General features: G+C 45.2%; 1 protein-coding gene across 8 annotated transcripts in view; it reads left to right on the forward strand.

Moving 5' to 3' along the window:
- Positions 1-21,088, forward strand: part of LOC147433375 (uncharacterized) — a 201,699-nt gene that overhangs the window by 31,411 nt on the left and 149,200 nt on the right. The window contains exon 2 of one of the 8 annotated variants that reach the window (XM_086492961.1): positions 9,906-9,939. The exons of 6 other annotated variants lie outside the window; for them this stretch is intronic. Coding sequence is in view for 1 of the 2 variants with exons in the window: in XM_086492958.1 (XP_086349084.1) it covers positions 10,602-10,632 (31 nt within the window). In the remaining variant the exon portion in view is untranslated. Of the gene's footprint in view, positions 1-9,905; positions 9,940-10,498; positions 10,633-21,088 lie in introns of those variants that run through there. One more of the 8 variants, XM_086492958.1, reaches the window with a different exon arrangement.

Genomic DNA, 21,088 nt, shown 5'->3' on the forward strand with positions numbered 1-21,088 from the left:
ATGATGGTTCCTTTTAGTTTCACCGAAGAGAGGGAATGAGAGAATGCAATAGAGGTGTGTAGAGGGAGAGCGAAAGAGAGAGAAGAAGAGAATGATACCTGATGGACTCCCAACCAACCCTCTCAATGGCCCCCCACACCGTTGCTGATGTGGTATTTGCTTTAGATTGAGTAAATGGAATGTACACACAATGCAATACCTCAAGTGCAGACTCAAGTGACTCGAGTGACGACAATCACCACGGTAACTCCTCAAGACGAGGCACCTCTGGGGCTGATTTGATGCACCTTTGGATCCTTCTTGATGTGGGATTGCGGATGGCCACCAAGGGGCTGATTTGCACTTATGATGTGAGAGGAATGAATGGTTAAAAATGCAGATCTCGACGAGGCCGATGATGGACAACAATGGAGCACTTGATGCCGGCGAGGGAATGGCGGAGGGGAGGCTCGATGGGCTGCCAAAGTACCGGACCGCAACGGAAATGATCGCGAAGTCAGATCTGAGCCGCTTTCCGGCGAGGGAGTCGGTTGAAATCTGAAAACGTTGGCCTCTGGGCTGAAAACTGCTAACGGTAGGCTGATTTGCTTGTGGGATGATCGCCGGGCTGCAATGATGCAAAACGCTAGGGCTGGTTTTGCATTAACGTTGGCTCTGCTTTGCTGCTGTTGAAAACGCTAGGGCTGGTTTCTCCAAGCTAGCGCTAGGGCTGATCTGCAACTTGCTTCAAGTGATGCTCCATTGCTCCCTTTATAGGGTTGAAAGTGCACTCATGAATAAGTGTAGGCTTAGGTAGGGTAAACTGTCTTCTAGACCTAGAAAATTAAATCAATAAATTGATTTATTGAAAATTGAGCCAGGGGGGTTCACTTTGGGTGAAGCTGTTGCACATTTGCCCACCGGAGAATCTGATCGAGGTGAGAAATGGTTTGCTGGATTCTTCTAACCTAAAACTACATGCTCGTCATGCCAGATGCCCATCGTAGTGTAATAACATCTGTCAAAATGCATATGCAAACCATTTATGCAAGAGGGTTTCAAAACTTGGAAAACCTAATCTAATGGACTTGTCCGGACATGCAAGTCCTGCGAATAGGCTTACAAAATTGACAGTACTAATCCTCCTAGGATTCTAGACACTCCTATCTAGGAAGAAGGAAAAAATTTGCTCTCAAAGTCAATCAAGCATGTCCATGCGGCACATAGAGCCGTGTGCAAGTGACATCCCTTCTGCTTAAGGTGAGATACGGACACCAATCTACATAGCCTCCTTATATGAGGCTAGCAAATTTGGGTAGTCCATGAAGAACTCCTTGTCCACCCTTGTAGCTTCATGGGTTCTTCGATTGTCACATGCACATCTAACCCTATGTGTACGTGGACAAGTTACTTCATGACATGGGTTCAGTTCAGTTAGATTAGGAAGTGATCTGACACTTTTGTGAGTATGTTCGCAGACCGTGCATGTCCAGACACTTAGATTAGATGCATATCCTCTGGTTGCACACATCATGACCATCAGATTTCCATCAAAACCCATCAAGAGCTTTTTTACTGTGCATAGACCTATTTTCCCTATTTTAGCCATTTTTCACTTATTTTTTTTAAGTGACTTTTGTTGGGAACTAGGTAGGGCAAATTTACCAAGCATGTATATAAGAAAGCTAGTGCTAGCACAATTTGGGAGAAGAGGCAGCAGGAACCTTGTGTTCATCAGGCACCTTCTCAGCAAGACCCCCCCGACGGAACTCCTAGCGTTTTTAGCCACCAGAACAACCAGTGTAAGGTGCAGCGGAAGTGAATGTTAAACTGTGCTCAAGATGAGTGCTCCGAACTGTGCTCAAGGGTTCCTTTTACTTACGGAAGGGAGAGCCTTCCGTTCCTTTAGTGAGAGAGTGCAATGGACACAAACAAGTGGATAAACACTGTGAATGAAGGTGTTGAGACTGAGAGATAGAGAGAGAAGAATACGACACCAGAAAGTTGTCAAACCCTCTTCTAAGGGCCCCTCGAGAGAGGTCTATGCTATTGATTGCACAATCTGGTACAAGTGCTGCTGATGCAAATCTAAGTGATGCTATGTTGAGGTCGATGATGCTAAAGCTGAAATCTGAATGCTGTGAGTCGGATCCTGTCGCACCAAATTGGGGCTGTCCCGTGTACTTGATGCCTTGCTGAAAAACGCTGCTTTAGGGCTGAGACAAACGCTGATGTAGATGGCCTAATCTGCTGCAAGTCTTGGCTGAAAAACGCTGTTGTGCTGGATACAAAAACACTGAGTTGCAGGGTACAAAACACTGGTTCTGCTGCCTCTAAAAACGTTGGATTTAGGGGGCTGAAAAACGTCGAGATGTTGCTGTCCTATGCTGCTGAAACGCTGGTGTAGACGCGTGGATCTGCTGCTGAACGGGGCTGAAAACGCTACGTCTTCAAGGTTGAAAACGCGAGGTCTTCAAGGTTCTTGCTTGAGAGAGCGGGAGAGATGCCTGTTGCAAGTTTTTTGCCTGTGCACTTCCTCCACTTCTGCCAGATAATGCTAGCTCTGGTTTTCTTATATATTGTCTTATGCAGATTGCCCTACCCAATTTCCCAACAAAAGTCACTTAAAAATAATAAGTGAAAAATGGCTAAAATAGGGAAAATAGGTTGAATGCACTTGAAAATGCTCCTGATGGGTTCTGATTGAAATCTGATGGTCATGCTGTGTGCATTTAGAGGATATGCATCTAATCTAAGTGTCTGGACTTGCACGGTCTGCGAACACTCACAAAAGTGCCAGATCACTTCCTAAGCTAACTGAACTGAACCCATGTCCTGAAGTAGCTTGTCCACTGTAAGGTGCGGCGGAAGTGAATGTTGAACTTTGCTCAAGATGAGTGCTCCAAACTGTGCTCAAGGGTTCCATTTACTTTTGGAAGGGAGAGCTTTCCGTTCCTTTAATGAGAGAGTGCAAGTGATCACAAACAAAGTGGATAAACACTGTGAATGAAGGTGCTGAGATTGAGAGAGAGAGAGAGAGAGAAGAATACGACACCAGAAGTTGTCAAACCCTCCTCCGAAGGCCCCACTCTCTATGGCGAGAACGGTCTACTTATGATTGCACAAATCTCTACAATGCTTGGACTTGCCGACGATGTCAACGACGACGAGACTGGCTGACTTCGGAAAGGCTAATGGCTAAAATCTGCAAATCTTTATATGCGGAATTCTGACTCTATGCCAATGACGATGTCGATGACAACGGTATGAGGATGACGCGCTGAAAACGCAGATGCTGAAATCTGCATTTTCCGGGCTGAAACTGCGAACTTTGCGGGATCTGACTGTGCGGCGAGGATCTGCTACAGGAAGGTGAGATCTGCGAGGTTCAGGACTTATTCTGCGGAGTCTGACTGCTGAAAACTGAAAATGCTGATGCTTCTTGGCGTTCCGTCGCGGTGAATCTGCAAAACGCCGGGGCTGATCTGCAAACCAAAAACGCTAGGGCTGAAAACTGTTCTACTACTGTTGAATCTGCTAACGCTAGGGCTGGTCTGCTGTCTGCTATTGCCGTGAATGTGCAAGTGCGAAAATGCTGGCTGATCTGATGCAAAAACGCTAGGCCTTCTGCAATGCTGAAAATGCTAGAGTTGTCGCGGGGGTCGGTCTTACTGAGAAGTTGTCTTTTGAGCAAGGTGCTCCTGTTGCCTCTTCTGCCAGAAAATGCTAGCGCTAGGTTTCTATTTATACAAACTTAGTAAATTTGCCCTACCTACTTTCCAACAAAAGTCACTTAAAAATAATAAGTGAAAAATGTCAAAAATAGGGAAAATAGGTTCAATGCACTGGAAACTGATCGTGATGGAATCTGATGGGAATACTGATGATCATGCTGTGTGCAACCAGAGGATATGCATCTAATCTAAGTGTCTGGACATACACGGCCTGCGAACAGACTCACAACAGTGCCGGATCACTTCCTATTCTAGACTGACTTGACTGAACTGAACCCTTGTCATGCTGTAGCTTGTCTACGGACAACGGACACATAGGGTTGGACGTGTCACGTGACATCCCCTCCTTTTCAAAGTGAGGTACTGATACCGAACAGTATGGCGTCGACGGAGATCGCCAATAGCATCCGGAATCATGGAAGGGACTCTTCGCCGTCCCACTCTGATGTGTGGATTGTGCGGTACTTGAACTTCATAAAGGGCCGCGTCGAAAGCGACACCAAATCATCTATAGCTCCTTCAATGCTTCAACTTCGTCTAGAGTCATGCGGCTACCATCTTCAAGAATCTCCGAAGCTGAAAATTCCTGAAACCACTTCCATTACAAAAACATGAACATACCTATTCCATCTAAAGTGACTGGAAAAAATCTTGTCTTCCTCAAAGACTGTGCATGCAATGTAGATGAATAAAGAGACGGAGTGCCAAACCATTCACCACACATACGCAAACAATGAGATCGAATCTTGTCGTGCTGATCGAAAGCAATCAACTGTGGCAAAACACAATGGAAATGCTCATGCTTGGTGCTCATACTTTCTTGTGCTCTTTCTACTAATGTGTCATGCCAAGGAAAAGACATGGTATGTGACTTCCTTGAATGCATTCCTTTCAGCTTTTCATGAGAAATCCGCATACATCCGTGCTCATTCATGAGTGAGACATGCTCAACGTACAATATGTCATGCCTAGGAAAAGAGATCACATAAGGACGGTGATTAAAATACAGGAAAGCATCACGAATGAAACACTCGAACAATGCGTGCTGACTAATCATTCGTACACATAATACTTCCTATGGGGGTTCTTTGGACCTAGGCTCGAGAGCCAAGATCGGTTCTTCCTGAGGGGTTTCTTTGGACCTCAACTTGAGAGCCAAGATCGGTGCTTCGTGATTGATCGTCTCTGCAATGAGGTTAGCTTCACTAGAGAAAGTATCAACTAACACATCATCCTTGTGAACAATCACAGCATCTTCATGCAAATCATTATGTATGTCATTATCATGCAATTCATCATACTTGTGAGAAATCACATCGTGATCATGCAAATCATCATGCTTATCATTATCATGCAAATCATTATGCTTGTCATTATCATTCAAATCATCATGCTTGTCATCATGCAAATCATGTGTGTCATGCTTTGGAGAAGAAGAGACTGAGAGAGTCTCCTTTTCCCGAATCTCTTGCATCTGTGCCTGAACTTGAGAAAAGAGTCGACACATCTCTCGCATTATTGCTTTGTTCTCGCGATCGAATTGTGCTTCTCTTTCGTCACGCTCACGCGCTATGGTTGCCATTCTGTCTTGGTACCGACGATCAATTTCTGCCATTCTTTCTGCTGTTCTTGCTTCGCATTCTAACTTCTTGTCCATCATCATCTTGTCGAAAACTGCCATAGGATCTGGTGCAACCTTTGGCGTAGATGGGGAAGGGTCGGAAAAACTTCCTGGTGAGGAAAAATCTTCTTCGCCACTCCCATGCTCACCACCTCCAAGCGAAGTATCCATTCCGCTTTGAGTGATGACCATCCACTGAAGTCGTGGGTTCTTGTGGTCTTTGTTCTTAAGTTCACGAGGAACTTGGGTTCTTGTGGGTCTTGTGTTCTTGGATTCTTGGGGGTCTTGAGGTTTTTGAGGGTCTTGGGTGTCACTTGACACATCCAACCCTATGTGTCCGTGGACAAGCTACACCATAGTAGGGTTCCCGTCAGTCAAGTCAGTTTAGATTAGGAGTGATCTGACACTTTTGTGAGTCTATTCGTAGACAGTGCATGCCAAGTCACTTAGAGTAGATGCAAATCCTCTGGTTGCATAAGCATAAGCATAAGCATTTCCATCAGATTCCATCAGAGACAGTTTGGGGATTTTTTCAAGTGACTTTAGCCTATTTTTCCCTATATTTAACATTTTTCACATATGTATTAAGTGACTTTTGTTGGGTACTCAGTAGGGCAAATTGGGTAAGTTAATATATAAGCAAACCCAAGTTAGCACAAATTGGCAGATGAGCAAAGGCACAGTAGGCTTCCCCAAGCAACAGGTGTCCCTCCCTCTCTCAGCAAGACCCTCCCCAATATCCTTGGCGAGGCTACTCCATCCATTGGCGTTTTCCTCATCGCATGCATCTCCATCCATTGGCGTTTTCAGAACCAGGCATCGCCATCCCAAGTTCTCACTTGCCCTGGTGTTTTTACCTTCACTTGCAGCAGCTCCAAAGTCCTACTAACGCTAGCCAACAGTTGCAGATCCTCATCGATTTTAGCATCAAAACGCAGCAAGATTCAGCCCTTCAATCTGTATAGAAACCAGCGTTTATCCTCAGCGATTCAGCCATTAAAAATGCAGCAGACACAGCGTTTCAGCCGGCAGCAGTTCCTTAAAAAACGCAGCAGTACCCTAGACACATCAGCGTTTTTTTATCACCATTTGAGCCATACAAGAATAGTCAATTTCAGCCACAAGTCAACAGGGTAAAGCAGTCAATTCAGCCCCAAAGTAGCACCGATTCTCAGCCTTGCCCCTTTGTGGACAGCAGATACAAGAAGATCCAGATCAGCCCTAAAGTCATCAAAATCGTCGTCATCGGCATAGTCCAAATTGCATCAGTCCATTGCATTCGCATTGTACACCTTTGTGCAATCAAAGTTAGACCACTCTCGCCGACAAGAGTGGGGCCTTCGGAGGAGGGTTTTACAACCTCTCGGGTGTCGTATCTCTTCTCTCTCCTTCTCTCAGTCTCATTCACTTGTACGCACAATATCCACTCACTTTGTTCGTGATCACATCACTCTACAAGACGGAAGGCTCTCTCCTTCCCTAAGAACTAAAAGGAACCTTGAGCAGTAAAGATCACTAATCTTGAGAAAATACTATATTCATTCCGTTCCACCTAACATTGGTATCAAAGCTTTGCAAGTGTTTTGCATTACTCAAGGAAAGAACCACAAGAATCACAAGAATTTCTTTGCTTGTTGCGGTCGCAGGAACCCAAGTTTACTTGGGCGTGTCGATTCCTAATCGTGTTTTGTTGAAGAGTGACAGGGATCCCAAGAAAGAAGGGCTTGTCCAACCTCCCCTTGTGTCTCTTTTCACTCATTGAGAGCGGACCGTGCACTTAGCGGCCGGCCAATCGACGTGAGGTGGGAAAAAGCAACCTTGGTGTGAGCGCAAGGCCGCCAAGGGGTGCGCTCGCAGAAAGGAGTAGAACTCGGGTGAAGAGAAGATCCTTCTCCAACGCGATTAGCAAGCGAAAGAACACCTCAAGAACCTCAAGATCCTCAAGAACCCAAGATTCTCCCGAATCAAGGACCTCAAGAACTTGAAGACCCTCAAGAACCCAAGTTCCTCGCGAGCTTAAGACCCCAAGATTATAGTGCATGGTCATCACCCGAAGCGGAATGGATACTTCGCATACAGGGGATGAGCATGAGAGTGGCGACGACGACTCGTCCCCACCCGGAGATGAGTTCTTCAACCCTCCCCCTTCGCCATCTACGCCAAATCCTATGGAGGCAGTGGTCAAGCAGATGATGGCCATGATGGATAGACAAGAAGCAAATCTCCTTGCTTAGGACTGTGAGCGCATTGCTCTTGCCGCAAAACAAGAAGAAAATCGACTTTCTTTCGAACGCGAGCGCGATGAACGAGAAGCTCAAAGGGAGATTCGTCATCAAGAATTCATTTCCCACATGCTAGCCTCGAAGACCGAACCACCCAAAGATCGTGGAAGTTCGTCAAGTGGCGCAAGCCACGACGCGCATGCCAACCATCCAATCACAGAAAAGTTGACTTGCAGTAAGTATGACGGTAAGATGGATGCTACGGTGATTCATTCTTGGTTGCATCAATTTAATGCTTATTTTGCGACAACTAAGAAAACAGGAAATAGCAAAGTGTTGACGGCAGCTGTGTACCTTGCCGGTGATCCCATGAATTGGTACCATGCATGGCAAGAGGCACAGCTAGCCGCGCACCTAGAGACAACCGACGATTTCACGCCCCTCTCTTTTAGTTGGGCTGATTTCCAAGACAAGCTCAAGGCGCGGTTTATGCCACCTCAGTACCTCGCACGCTTGAAAGAGGATTGGCGTAATCTCAAGCAACATGGTATGCTAGTCATGTCTTTTTCTAACCGTGTTTTGCAGCTAGGCACTCAATTACGCAAGTCGGATGATGAGCGCAAAGAGGCTTTTCTCTTTGGGTTAGACGAATACATCAAGTTTGATGTTGAAGTCTGACCCCACGGATCTCAACAAGGTGGTAGCAATCGCTCTCGCCCAAGAGATGAAGCACAACAAGGGAAAGCCTAAGGAGAACAAGTCTTCTCAAGGGACATCTCAGAATTCTCAGAACACACAGAATGGTAAGAATGGTAATTGTTCTAGCCCTTCTTCCTCTAATTCCTCGGAAAAGAACTCTTAACAATGAATCTAAGGGTAAAGCTAAAGCACATGCAAAACCTAAGCTAACCCCTGATGAAAAAGCTTCACAAGGAATTATAGGAGGATACATCATGGCTGAAGAACAAGCGATTTATGCTAAAGAAGGTAGATGTTTTCAATGTCACGTTAAGGGTCACAATAAGAAGAACTGTCCTAAGACAGTCCCACCAAAAGAACCAAAGGCACCGGCAACTACCACAAACTCTGTCACAACACAACCTGCATCTTCTCATGACTCTGACACACACATTGATGAATCTCTCATGAAGTGTTATGGTCATGTAAAAGGACAACGTTTTGTCATATTGTTTGATTCATGCAGTATGCATGATGTGATTAGTCTCCCTCTTGTTGAGAGAGCCCGCCTAGAGGTTAGTCAGAAATCTCCTCTTGAGGTTTCTGGCTTCGCTCCTGGTATGGACTCTCTTATCACGAAGGAGTGCTTTGAGCAAGCTTCTTTTCGTAGAAAATTTCTTGTGTCTCCTCTTTCAGGATGTGATATGATTTTAGGCATTAAATGGTTTCGTGAACTTGATCCTGACATTAAATTTAGTGCTAATACGATCACTTTACATTCCGATACTGATTCCCCCCTCATGATTCGTGTTGAGGAGGGCTTGCATTCTTTGCCTTTCATCTCGCATGTGCAGGTAAAGCGTGAATTACGACGAGGAGCACAAGCGGCATTCATCTATGTTGTCCCAGTTTCCCAGAGCATTCAGGCTCCAGGTAGGTATTTGGAGTTGTTTACGAAATTTAAACATCTCTTTTTGCAGGATGATCTTCCACCTCGTCTCCCACCGGAGCGGCCGGAGGACCATCGCATCGAGCTTATGGAGGGAGCGCAGCCTGTCAGTAAGGCTCCCTACTGTTTGAACAAGTCACAGGAGGAAGAGTTAGAGCGACAACTCACGGAGTTGGTGGCTAGAGGATTCATACGTCCGAGTGTAAGTCCTTTTGCTGCCCCTATTTTGTTCGTTCGCAAGAAGGATGGTTCGTCTCGTTTGTGTGTAGATTACAGGGCATTAAACAAGATGACCGTCAAGAACAAGTTTCCGATGTCTCGCATTGAGTATATCCTCGATAGGCTCAATGGGGTAAAGGTTTTCAGCAAGGTTGATCTCAAAAGTGGATACCATCAGGTACGGGTATTCGAAGGCGACATTTTCAAGACCGCCTTTCGTACCGAGCGAGGGCAATGTGAGTATATTGTTATGCCTTTTGGATTGACAGGAGCCGTGGGTACGTTCAATCGTCTCATGGTAGGTCGTTTCGACGATATGGTAGGTGTATGTGTGTTCATCTTTTTAGATGATATTCTCATTTTTTCTGCATCGTGGGAGCAACATGAATTAGATGTTGAAAGGGTACCAACTCGCTTGGATGAGTGTCAGTTATACATTGTAGCTAAGAAGCCTGAATTTTTTCTTACTGAAGTCACTTATCTGGGTTATATCATTTCTGCAGAAGGCGTCAAGCTAGACCCGCGAAGGTGGAACAGGTTCGTAATTGGGATTTGTCCAAAACTGTATATGATGTGCGTTCTTTTCTTGGGTTATGTCAAGCATATAGTTTGCATATAGAGAATTTTGCACGCATTGTTGCACCTATGACTGATGTTTTGAAAGGGGTAAAGACTCGGTGTCGGCGCATAGACTTGCCCGAGGCAGCCATTGAGGCTTTCACAGCTCTCAAGGTTGCGGTGACAGATGCACCGTGTCTTATCCTTGCCTCTTGGGATGACCCCTTTGAGGTATGGACGGATGCGAGCAATGTGGCCATCGGCGCTGTGCTCCTGCAGCATGGTCGCCCAGTAGCTTTCCTTAGCCGGAAGCTCAATAGTGCGGAAAAGAATTATTCAGTTTATGATAAAGAACTTTTGTCCGTCATTCACTCTCTTAAGCATTGGAAGCATTTTTTGTATCGTAGAGAGTTTACAGTGCGCAAAGATCATCAAGCCCTCAAGTGGCTACAGTCTATGCCTAGTATACATTGGAGTGATCGCCAAGTGTGGTGGTCACAATTTTTTGAGCAATTTGGAGGTTTGATTGAGTATGTGCTTGGAAAAGCTAACCCTTTGCAGATGCGTTGAGTTGCAAAGGACAGATTTTGGCTCTTGAGTCAAGAACCACATTTTCTATACAGGGCGAGTCTTTTGATAGCATGAAGAATCAGTATGCAGATTCGGAGTTTGGTAAGTATTGGTTGCAGGCTCTTGCTTCCCAAGGGCCCAACAACTATCTCATTTGTGATGGATTGTTATTTTTTCGTCAGCGTCTATGTGTGTTGCTCTCTCTCAGGCCAACCATATTGCATGATGCACATGATTCTCTCACGGGTGGGCACAGGGGTATGAACACCACATTGGAAAAGATTGAACGATTTTTCTATTGGCCTAAAATACGAAAAGATGTGTTTAGTTATGTCACACATTGTACTATACGTCAAAAAGTAAAAGCTCCTCGGGATAAGCAGTAAGGCCTCTTGCTTCCGCTGCCTATTCCTGAGGGACCTTTTCAGGATATCTCTTTGGATTTTGTGACTAACTTACCACCAAGTCAGCATTCAAGGAACACTCAATGTTTTAACTATTGTTGATCGTTTCAGCAAATTTTGCATGTTGATTCCTTGTAAGGTCACAGTTACTGCACAAGATGTTACACGATTGTTCATAAAGCATTGGTATCCCCTCTATGGTTTGCCAAAGTCCATTGTTTCAAATAGGGATGTTTTGTTTACGTCCAACTTTTGGCGTGCACTCTTTGAAAATTTTGGCACAAAGTTGAATTTTTCATCTGCTTTTCATCTACAGTCAGATGGTCAAACGGAAATTTATAATCAGTTGGCTTTTGATGTGTTGAAGTCTTATGTTCATGATCAGCAGTCTCAATGGGAGCTCTATCTCCCATAGGTCCCGGCTATTCTCAATGATTCCTTCTCTTCTGCTATTGGTCGAACTCCGTATGAGGCAGCTTTTGGCCGCCGATTCCAATCACTGTTGACTAGATTGGTTAGTCAAATGCGTAATGCCAATGCTGAGAGTTAGTCATTGGATGAGATTTCTGAGAGTGTGAAGCTTCGGCTAAGCAAAGCTCAGGAATCTTATTCTAGACAGGCTAACAAGCATCGTCAGGAGGTCTCGATCAAGGAAGGAGATTGGGTGTATCTACGAATTATGAAACAGCGTCTTAAGCAAGTTGGAAAGAAATATCCTAAGTTATCTTTTCGTATGTATGGTCCATTTCCAGTCATCAAAAAGATTAATGAGGTTTCAATGAAATTAAAGTTGTCTAACTCATGGTCAATGCACAACGTTTTTCATGTTTCTTGGTTGAAAGTGTTTCAGGGAACACCTCCAAAGGACGTTTCGGAAGAAGAAGAACCGGAGATCATCGATGAAGCTGAAGTCATGAAGCCGGAGCAAGTTTTGTTGCATCGGTTTCGCCATGGTTCGAAGAAACAAGTACAACAATATTTTTTGAAGTTTAAAGATTGAGGAACCCACGAAGCGGTGTGGGTAGACGAAGAGTTCTTCACAGATTATCGAGAGTTATTGGCAGACTACAAGGAAGCCATGCAGCTCGGTACCAGTACCTCACTTCAAAAAAGAGGGGATGTCACGTGACACATCCAACCCTATGTGTCCGTGGACAAGCTACACCATAGCAAGGTTCCCGTCAGTCAAGTCAGTTTAGATTAGCAGTGATCTGTCACTTTTGTGAGTCTATTCGTAGACCGTGCATGCCCAGTCACTTAGAGTAGATGCACATCCTTTGGTTGCATAAGCATAAGCATAAGCATTTCCATCAGATTCCATCAGAGACAGTTTGGGGATTTTTTCAAGTGACTTTAGCCTATTTTTCCCTATATTTAACATTTTTCACTTATTTATTAAGTGACTTTTGTTGGGTACTCAGTAGGGCAAATTGGGTAAGTTAATATATAAGCAAACCCAAGTTAGCACAAATTGGCAGATGAGCAAAGGCACAGCAGGCTGTGTCCCTAAATCTCTCAGCAAGACCCTCCCCAATATCCTTGGCGAGGCTACTCATGCATCTCCATCCATTGGCGTTTTCAGAACCAGCCATCGCCATCCCAAGTTCTCACTTGCCCTGGCGTTTTTACCTTCACTGGTAGCAGCTCCAAAGTCCTACTAACGCTAGCCAACAGTTGCAGATCCTCATCGATTTTAGCATCAAAGCGCAGCAAGATTCAGCCCTTCAATCTGTATAGAAACCAGTGTTTATCCTCAGCGATTCAGCCATTAAAAACGCAGCAGACACTCGGTGTTTCAGCCGGCAGCAGTTCCTTAAAAAACGCAGCAGTACAGTAGACACATCAGCGTTTTTTTATCATCATTTCAGCCCTACAAGAACTGTCACAAGGCGGGCACCACGTGCCAATAGAAAAGAACAGACTGAACAGACTTTTAGCACTTCAATAACAACTGAACTGAGAGAGAGAGAGAGAGAGACGACACGCGACACGGAGTGACGGAATTCCACCCCAGAGAGTATTGGCCCCAAACCTTGGCGCCCCTTTCGGTATTTCTTTATATTGCATCATCAAAGTACAAGCCGGTACCCCAGACTCTGCACCTTCTCCAGGAAGCATGCCAGAGAATGAGCCCTAGCCTCATATTTAAAGGCCCTTGGCCTGAAAAGCAGTTTACATGAAAAGCTTTCAAACTCAAAAGCTTCTGGTCCAAAAAGCAGTTTACATGAAAAACTTTCAAACTCAAAAGCTTCTGGTCCAAAAAGCAATGCCAAAGCTGCCAACGTAAATCACGGAAATCTGTACAGCCTGCCACGTCATCAGCCAGTGCAAAACGTAGAAATCTGTCCTTAGGGTTAGGGTTAGGTTTTCTGCAGTTTTAGGGTTTCTGGCAACAGAATTAGGGTTTCAGTAGTTAGGGTTTTTGGCACAAATTAGGGTTTGCAGGTTTTAGGGTTAGGGTTTTCAGAATTAGGGTTTCAGCAGTTAGGGTTTTTGGCAAAAATTAGGGTTTAGGCTCCTCGGCCGACATCTGCAAGTTGGCTCCCTTCTTCAGGGCTTTGACACGTCAACAATTTGTTACATCTTCCCTTCTTGAAAGAGAGTAATTGTCCGCGATTACAGCATATCTGCAAAACAACTCAAGTTAGCTCAAAAATTTCCGAGGGTCATTCCGAGGGACAATCAATTTGCTCTTTTTATTAAGGAGTTAGCTTCTCCTTTCTGCTCTTTTGATCAAGGAGTTAGCTGCTCCTATCGGCTGTTTTGATCAAGGAGTTAGCTTCTCTTTTCGTCCATATCGGAACTCTTGATATTCCGGCGTAGTAAAATTAGCCATCTCACCCAGACCGTACTGATCTTCCTCGGGTGTCTTGATGCACTAAAATTACATACCTAGGCAATCTCATCCAATTAGGAATATTCAGTGTTTGGCACATCACAATGCAACACAAATGCTCACATATGCATGCTACAAGACATAGAAACATAAAGCCGCCGATGAACACTCCTCCCGCATAACCTAACAAGGTCCGGGCCGGGAGATATTCAACGACTCCCTCATCACTCCTCCCGCATAACCTAAAAAGGTCCGGGCCGGGAGATATAGAGGCCTTTTACAACCAAACGCCCCCCAGACCGCAGCCTGCGTCGTTTGGAGGTGCTGAGAGTAACCACTGCTCAGACTTCTTAATACTCCTCCCGCATAACCATCCAGGTCCGGGTCGGGAGTCACACCAACAATTATTTTACAAGTATACAACCAAACGCTCCCCAGGCATCGGCCTGCGTCGTTCGGAGGTTTTCAAACATATAACGAAACGCTCCCCAGGCATCGGCCTGCGTCGTTCCGAGGTTCAAACAATACCAAAACAGTATTTCTCACTTCTCCACCCAGGAGTAAAATCACCAATCATTGAAACCAGTATCAAACCAGAGTCAAACAATTCAAATCGGCACCAAAACAGGTTCAAAACAGATACCATCCATTTCAAACAAATTCCAAACAGGATCACCAAACAAGCTCAAACAGAACTCAAACTTAAAAAGCAATCTCGACATCAATCGACCTCGAAAAGTCGACTGACTTTCCATCCTGAAACCTGCACCAAAAATTAGGGTTAGGTTTCTTCCATAAGGTCGTAGCCGAGCACAGCATGGTCCATCAGCTCATGGACAAACAGTGTTTCTTTGGCGGCGATGGTAGTCCCAAGATAGCAATGGCACTCGGTCTCCAAGTTCATCTGCTCGTGAAGAGACATCTACTGGGAGATGTCGAGAAACTTCAAGTTATAATCTGCTAGGGTTTCCATGGCAAGCATTTCAGGATACCCCACTCTGCCAGAAGTTGCACTCTGAAGGAAGATGTCAGAAACCATATGTCAGAAACCATATAACTTCAGGCAAAAAATTTTCTTGAAAGCTTGCCAAGTACTTGGAGTATGCTGCTTGGTAGCTGTAGAAATCAACATCTGCATAGCACTGCTTCTGAGAAAAACAGTGACTTGAAACAAATCTGGATCCTTCTCTTGCAAGTGATCTTAAGTGGCTTATGCCCTGTAAGACACTGCGGTGAAGACGGGAGCGCGCTCGATGCGCGATGAAGTAAGGGTGGGAGTGGCTAATAAGTCTGGATTGGAGGGCGAAGATACCTCGAATCAAATTCCAATAGCTCTGTCTGCTCTTTTGTAGGACCGGCATGCTTTTAGAAAAGCACACGCCTGATGCTCTGATACCACTGTCACAAGGCGGGCACCACGTGCCAATAGAAAAGAACAGACTGAACAGACTTTTAGCACTTCAATAACAACTGAACTGAGAGAGAGAGAGAGAGAGAGAGAGAGAGAGAGAGAGAGAGAGAGAGAGAGAGAGAGAGAGAGAGAGAGACGACACGCGACACGGAGTGGCGGAATTCCACCCCAGAGAGTATTGGCCCCAAACCTTGGCGCCCCTTTCGGTATTTCTTTATATTGCATCATCAAAGTACAAGCCGGTACTCCAGACTCTGCACCTTCTCCAGGAAGCATGCCAGAGAATGAGCCCTAGCCTCATATTTAAAGGCCCTTGGCCTGAAAAGCAGTTTACATGAAAAGCTTTCAAACTTAAAAGCTTTTGGTCCAAAAAGCAGTTTACATGAAAAACTTTCAAACTCAAAAGCTTCTGGTCCAAAAAGCAATGCCAAAAGCTGCCAGCGTAAATCACGGAAATCCGTACAGCCTGCCACGTCATCAGCCAGCACAAAACGCAGAAATCTGTCCTTAGGGTTAGGGTTAGGTTTTCTGCAGTTTTAGGGTTTCTGGCAGAAATTAGGGTTTGCAGGTTTTAGGGTTAGGGTTTCCAGAATTAGGGTTTCAACAGTTAGGGTTTTTGGCAAAAATTAGGGTTTAGGCCCCTCAGCCGACATCTGCAAGTTGGCTCCCTTCTTCAGGGCTTTGACACGTCAACAATTTGTTACAAGAACAGTCAATTTCAGCCACAAGTCAACAGAGTAAAGCAGTCAATTCAGCCCCCAAAGTAGCACCGATTCTCAGCCTTGCCCCTTTGTGGACAGGAGATACAAGAAGATCCAGATCAGCCCTAAAGTCATCAACATCGTCGTCATCGGCATAGTCCAAATTGCATTCGCATTGTACACCTTTGTGCAATCAAAGTTAGACCACTCTCGCCGACGAGAGTGGGGCCTTCGGAGGAGGGTTTTACAACCTCTTGGGTGTCGTATCTCTTCTCTCTCCTTCTCTCAGTCTCATTCACTTGCACGCACAATATCCACTCACTTTGTTCGTGATCACAGCACTCTACAAGACGGAAGGCTCTCTCCTTCCCTAAGAACTAAAAGGAACCTTGAGCAGTAAAGATCACTAATCTTGAGAAAATACAACATTCATTCCGCTGCACCTAACATTGGGGTTCTTGAGGTTCTTCTTTCGCTTGCAATCTGTGTTAGAGAAGGATCTTCTCTTCACCGGAGTTCTGCTCTTTTCCGCGGGCGCACCCCTTGGCGGCCTTGCGCTCACACCAAGGTTTCTTTTTCTCACCTCACGTCGATTGGCCGGCTGCTAAGTGCATGGTCCGCTCTCAATGAGTGAAAAGAGGCACAAGGGGAGGCTGGACAAGCCCTTCTTTCTTTGGTTTCTTGTCACTCTTTAAAAACAAGATTAGGAATCGACACGCCCAAGTGGACTTGGGTTACGTGCGACCATAGTTGACACGTACGGTCACGGACGATGGTAACACGTACGAAGACGTGCGGTACTAATCGAACTAAAAGAAATTAGACGTACGTTGAAGTAACGTACGATGCAAAAAAATAAATCATATATCTTGTAGAGCCTATAGTTTTTTATGAGTCGTGACATAGACCTTAGTAATGTAACTACTTAGTATTAAGTACTTACAACTTAAAGGAGATGTCTTACAAGTAAGAACATTAAAGATTTGGCCATGGACATTGGAAACGGCAATGTTCGAAAAAAGAAGATCATGATTGCATTCGATTTCATTACATAAGTAGAGAGTCGAGGCTCGAGAGATACAAGTGACAAAAAGTAGTGACACAACTCATAGTCTCATGGCCCATGGGTGCAAATTTTAAAGCATAAAGAGAGAGTTCTAAGTGGTCATATCGCTCTCATCACCGGAGTTGTGGTCCGAGCTTGAGCTAGAGCTTGAGCTTGCGGTAGCTGCATCATCCTCATCACTACTTGCATCAGATACACTAGATGCAAGACCATAATCTCCCTCACCAAGGATGTTGCCCTCATCATCAAACTCTGGCTCTCTAGGATCCGCAGGCCTAGAAATGGACACATTCTCCAAAGTGGTGTCCGCCATAGTAGATCCGCTACCCGAGGCTCGCGGCACATAGGTCCTGGGTGTCTGTGCCGACTCTCTTCCACTCCCACGAGCAACCGGAGTGGAAGCTCCTCTACCTGTAGTAGTTGCCAAAGCTCGCACAACCACCTTCTTGCGGGACTGTGTGCGAGAGACACGGCGATTAGTCTCCTCCAACTCCAAGTAGAGGTCTCGAAATATTTGCTCCTCCTCTGGATCGCGATCTTTGTTGAGACTCTTAAGAGTCTCAATGGAGAGCTTGCATTTATCTACATTCACCTATTTTTCATTTACAACATGCAGGAAGATTAATGGAGTTAGCAATTTGGCAGGCCAAAAATATGAGTACATGATACATCATACATGTGAAAGCATAAATAAAGAGTATGATGTAGCCAACTCAATTACCTGCCTAGCCATTGGGATCTCATGCATGGACCGCAACATGCGTAAATTGGAGCGACAATAGATAAGCCGCTCCAATTGCTTCGTAGAAAGCTTGTTGCGGATCTTGGTGTGTATAAGAGAATACGCCGACCAATTCCGCTCACATGCACCCGATGAGCAATCCTAGAGCACATAGATGATAGAAGAGAGGCATGAGATTTGAATTGTGGGAATTGAGAGGTGATTCATGTCACATGAATGTCAAATGATGACATGATTGAGATTATAAATTTATAATTTATGGTATAATATATATGATATACCTGTCCAAGAACCCTCAATGCCACCCTTTGAAGGTGAGGCAATTGATAGCCAAAACATTCCCACCAAAAAAGAGGCTTCACTAACGAATCCCTCTTCCAACACACCGAGGAAGGGAATGCCGTGCCTCATTGGTCTCCATAGTTGATGAGCTCTTGGAGAAACTCTGCATGGTGTTCTTCATTGAGCATCTTTGGAAGGTACTTGTCGCGCTTCTCTTGAAGTGCTATTTCCGCAAAGATGGATGGCTTTTTGAAAGCCGGATGCAAGAGGGCGGCAAAGCCATGGATTGGTCGCCTCATCCAATCCCACCGCTTTTTAACAAGGAAGAGAATGTCATCTCTCTTTGGAGAGTCCTCCAACACATCACTACAAAGAGAGAGAGAGATAGTCAAGCATGGAAGGGGTAGAACCGTAGATGGAAAAAGACAACTTACAATGTAGATAAATCATAAGGTGAATTATTTACCGTGAACCATCGGGTGCTCTATGAAGAATGGTGGATCTCTCAATCTCCTTGTAAGCCTCCTCCATGAAGTGGTAAAGGAGACCTATGGTAGACCCTTCCATGTCGGTCATCCGAAGCACCTTATACAATGGCAATACCACCATGACAAGACCCTTGACCTCTTGCTAAAACTCCTCCTTCAAGCAAAGCCATTGGATGGCCTTTGCATCTTGTTGGGATGATTGGGTCTCTTCTTTCATCCATGCTTTGAACTCATCCAAGACCATTGTCTTTTGCAAGTTGGTTTGCACATCATAGAGGCGCTCAAGGAGGAGCCACATAGCGGCAAAGCGTGTTGCGGAAGGCTTCTTCAACTCCAAGCCGGAGTAAGTGCGATATATCGCAAGTACTCTCACCTTTTTGTTGATGAAGTTGACGATGGAGAGGGCTTGGGATAGAATGTCCTTCACCCAAGGTAGGTCGCCAATGTCCTCCAAGAGGAAGGTCAATGCAATGAGATGCACATGGAGTCCATACTATATGTGGATACTCCGCCTTTAGCTTTTTGGCCATGGAAGCACAATTGGAGGCATTGTCAGTGATTACTTGAATGACGTTGCTTGGACCGATCTACATATGGAGAAAAAGGGAAAGTGAGAAGAGCCAAGGCAAAAGACAAAATTGAAAATAATAGATACTTGAGAGTGGAATAAAATTTTTTACCTCTTTTATGGCTTGACGGATGTGGCGGAAGGCACCTGTGACCTTTTTTCCCCTTGCTCCTGCATCAACCGCTCGCAAGAAGTAGGTGCCAAGAGGGCATGCGACAAGGATATTAATAATTCCCCTCTTCCTACGGTCACTCCATCCATCGGTGAGAATAGAGCAACCATACTTTTCCCATCCGGCACGCACGGGGTCAAGAGACTTGTCGATTTGTGCCCTCTCTTCATCAAGCTTCTTGGTGCGCATGTCATGGTATGACACTCCCGTCCACCCCTCACATGGACCAACCGCGGCAATAGCCTTCACCATGCGTTTCCAACGGTCCGTGCAAAGAATATGAAAAGAGAGATTGCACTCAATGATGGTGCGTGCAATCTCTATCTCCGCTTGTCGTTGCCTATCTTTGAGGAAAGACAATGGACCGGAAGTTCCACCCACCGCTTGTGCAAGAGTAGTTAGGTGCAACGGAATGATTGCTTGCGCTTTGCTCAAGATGAGTGCTCCGAACTGTGCTCAAGGTTCCTTTTAGTTCTTATGGAAGGGAGAGCCTTCCGTTCTTAATGGGAAGTGCTATGATCACAAACAAAGTGAATGGACACTGTGCGTGCAAGTGTATGAGATTGAGAGATAGAGAAAGAAGAGAGATACGACACCAGAGACGTAAAACCTTCCTCCGAAGACCCCACTCTCGTCGGCGAGAGTGGTCTACTTATTGATTGCACAAAGTGGTACAATGCGGATGCAAGGGACTGATGCAACTTGGGACTATGCCGATGACGACGTCGGGGATGATGACGACAACTTTAGGGTTGAAATCTTTGGTCTTCTATCTGCTGAATTTCGGGACTGTTTCAATGGCTGAAAATGACTGTTTGGCTGCGTTTTTATGGCTGAAAATTGGGGTCTTCTGCAACCAACTAGGGCTGAATCTGTTGCTGTCCAATAGGGCTGAAAACGCTGACCATCTGATGCGATTGAGGCTGAAAACAAAAAACGCTGGGGCTGCCTTGTAACGCTAGCAAAAAAACACTAGGCTGTCTGGAACCTGGCGTTTTTCAGCCCTTGCATGGCGCTATGCAAAACGCTAGGGATCTGGTGTTGAGGGCGAGGACGGCAATGCTGAAAACGCTAGAAATGGGAAGGTACTGCTGGAGACCAAAAACGCTAGGGTTGACGGGTTCTTGTTGAGAAGGTGCCTGTTGAGCAGGGAGCCCCTGTTGCCTCTTCTGCCAGAAAGTGCTAACTTGGGTTTGCTTATATATTAACTTAGCAAAATTGCCCTACCTACTTTTGTTGGGAAGTCACTTAAAAATAATAAGTGAAAAATACCAAAAATAGAACTAAATGCAGTGGAAAATTCCCCTGACTGAATCTGATGGATTCTGAAGGAAATACTGATGATCATGCTGTGTGCAACCAGAGGATATGCATCTATGCTAAGTGACTGGGCATGCACGGTCTACGAATAGACTCACAAAAGTGCTAGATCACTGCTAATCTAGACTTAACTGGGCTGACTGAACCCTGATCATGCTGTAGCTTGTCCACGGACACATAGGGTTGGATGTGTCACGTGACATCCCTTCCTTTTCAAAGTGAGGTATTGGTACCGAAATGTATGGCGTCGAGGGAGATCGCCAATAGCATCCGGAATCTTGGAAGGGACTCTTTGCCGCCCACTCTGATGTGTGGGTCGTGCAGTACTTGAACGCCATAAAGGTCTGCAACGCTTGCTTCTTTGGGCCGCGCCGAAAGCGACAAAGTTTTCTGTGGCTCCTTCGATGTGTCAACTTCGTCGAGAGTCATGCTTCTTTCTTCTTCAAGAATCTCCATGGCTGAAAATTCATGAAACCATTTCCAACACAAAACCATGAACATACCTATTCCATGTAAAGTGAAGGGGAAAAATATTGTCTTCTCTAAAGACTCTGTATGCAATGTAGAT

Source organism: Adiantum capillus-veneris, chromosome 20, assembly GCF_014529385.1.
Source record: "Adiantum capillus-veneris isolate H3 chromosome 20, ASM1452938v2, whole genome shotgun sequence".
Taxonomy (NCBI): Eukaryota; Viridiplantae; Streptophyta; class Polypodiopsida; order Polypodiales; family Pteridaceae; genus Adiantum; species Adiantum capillus-veneris.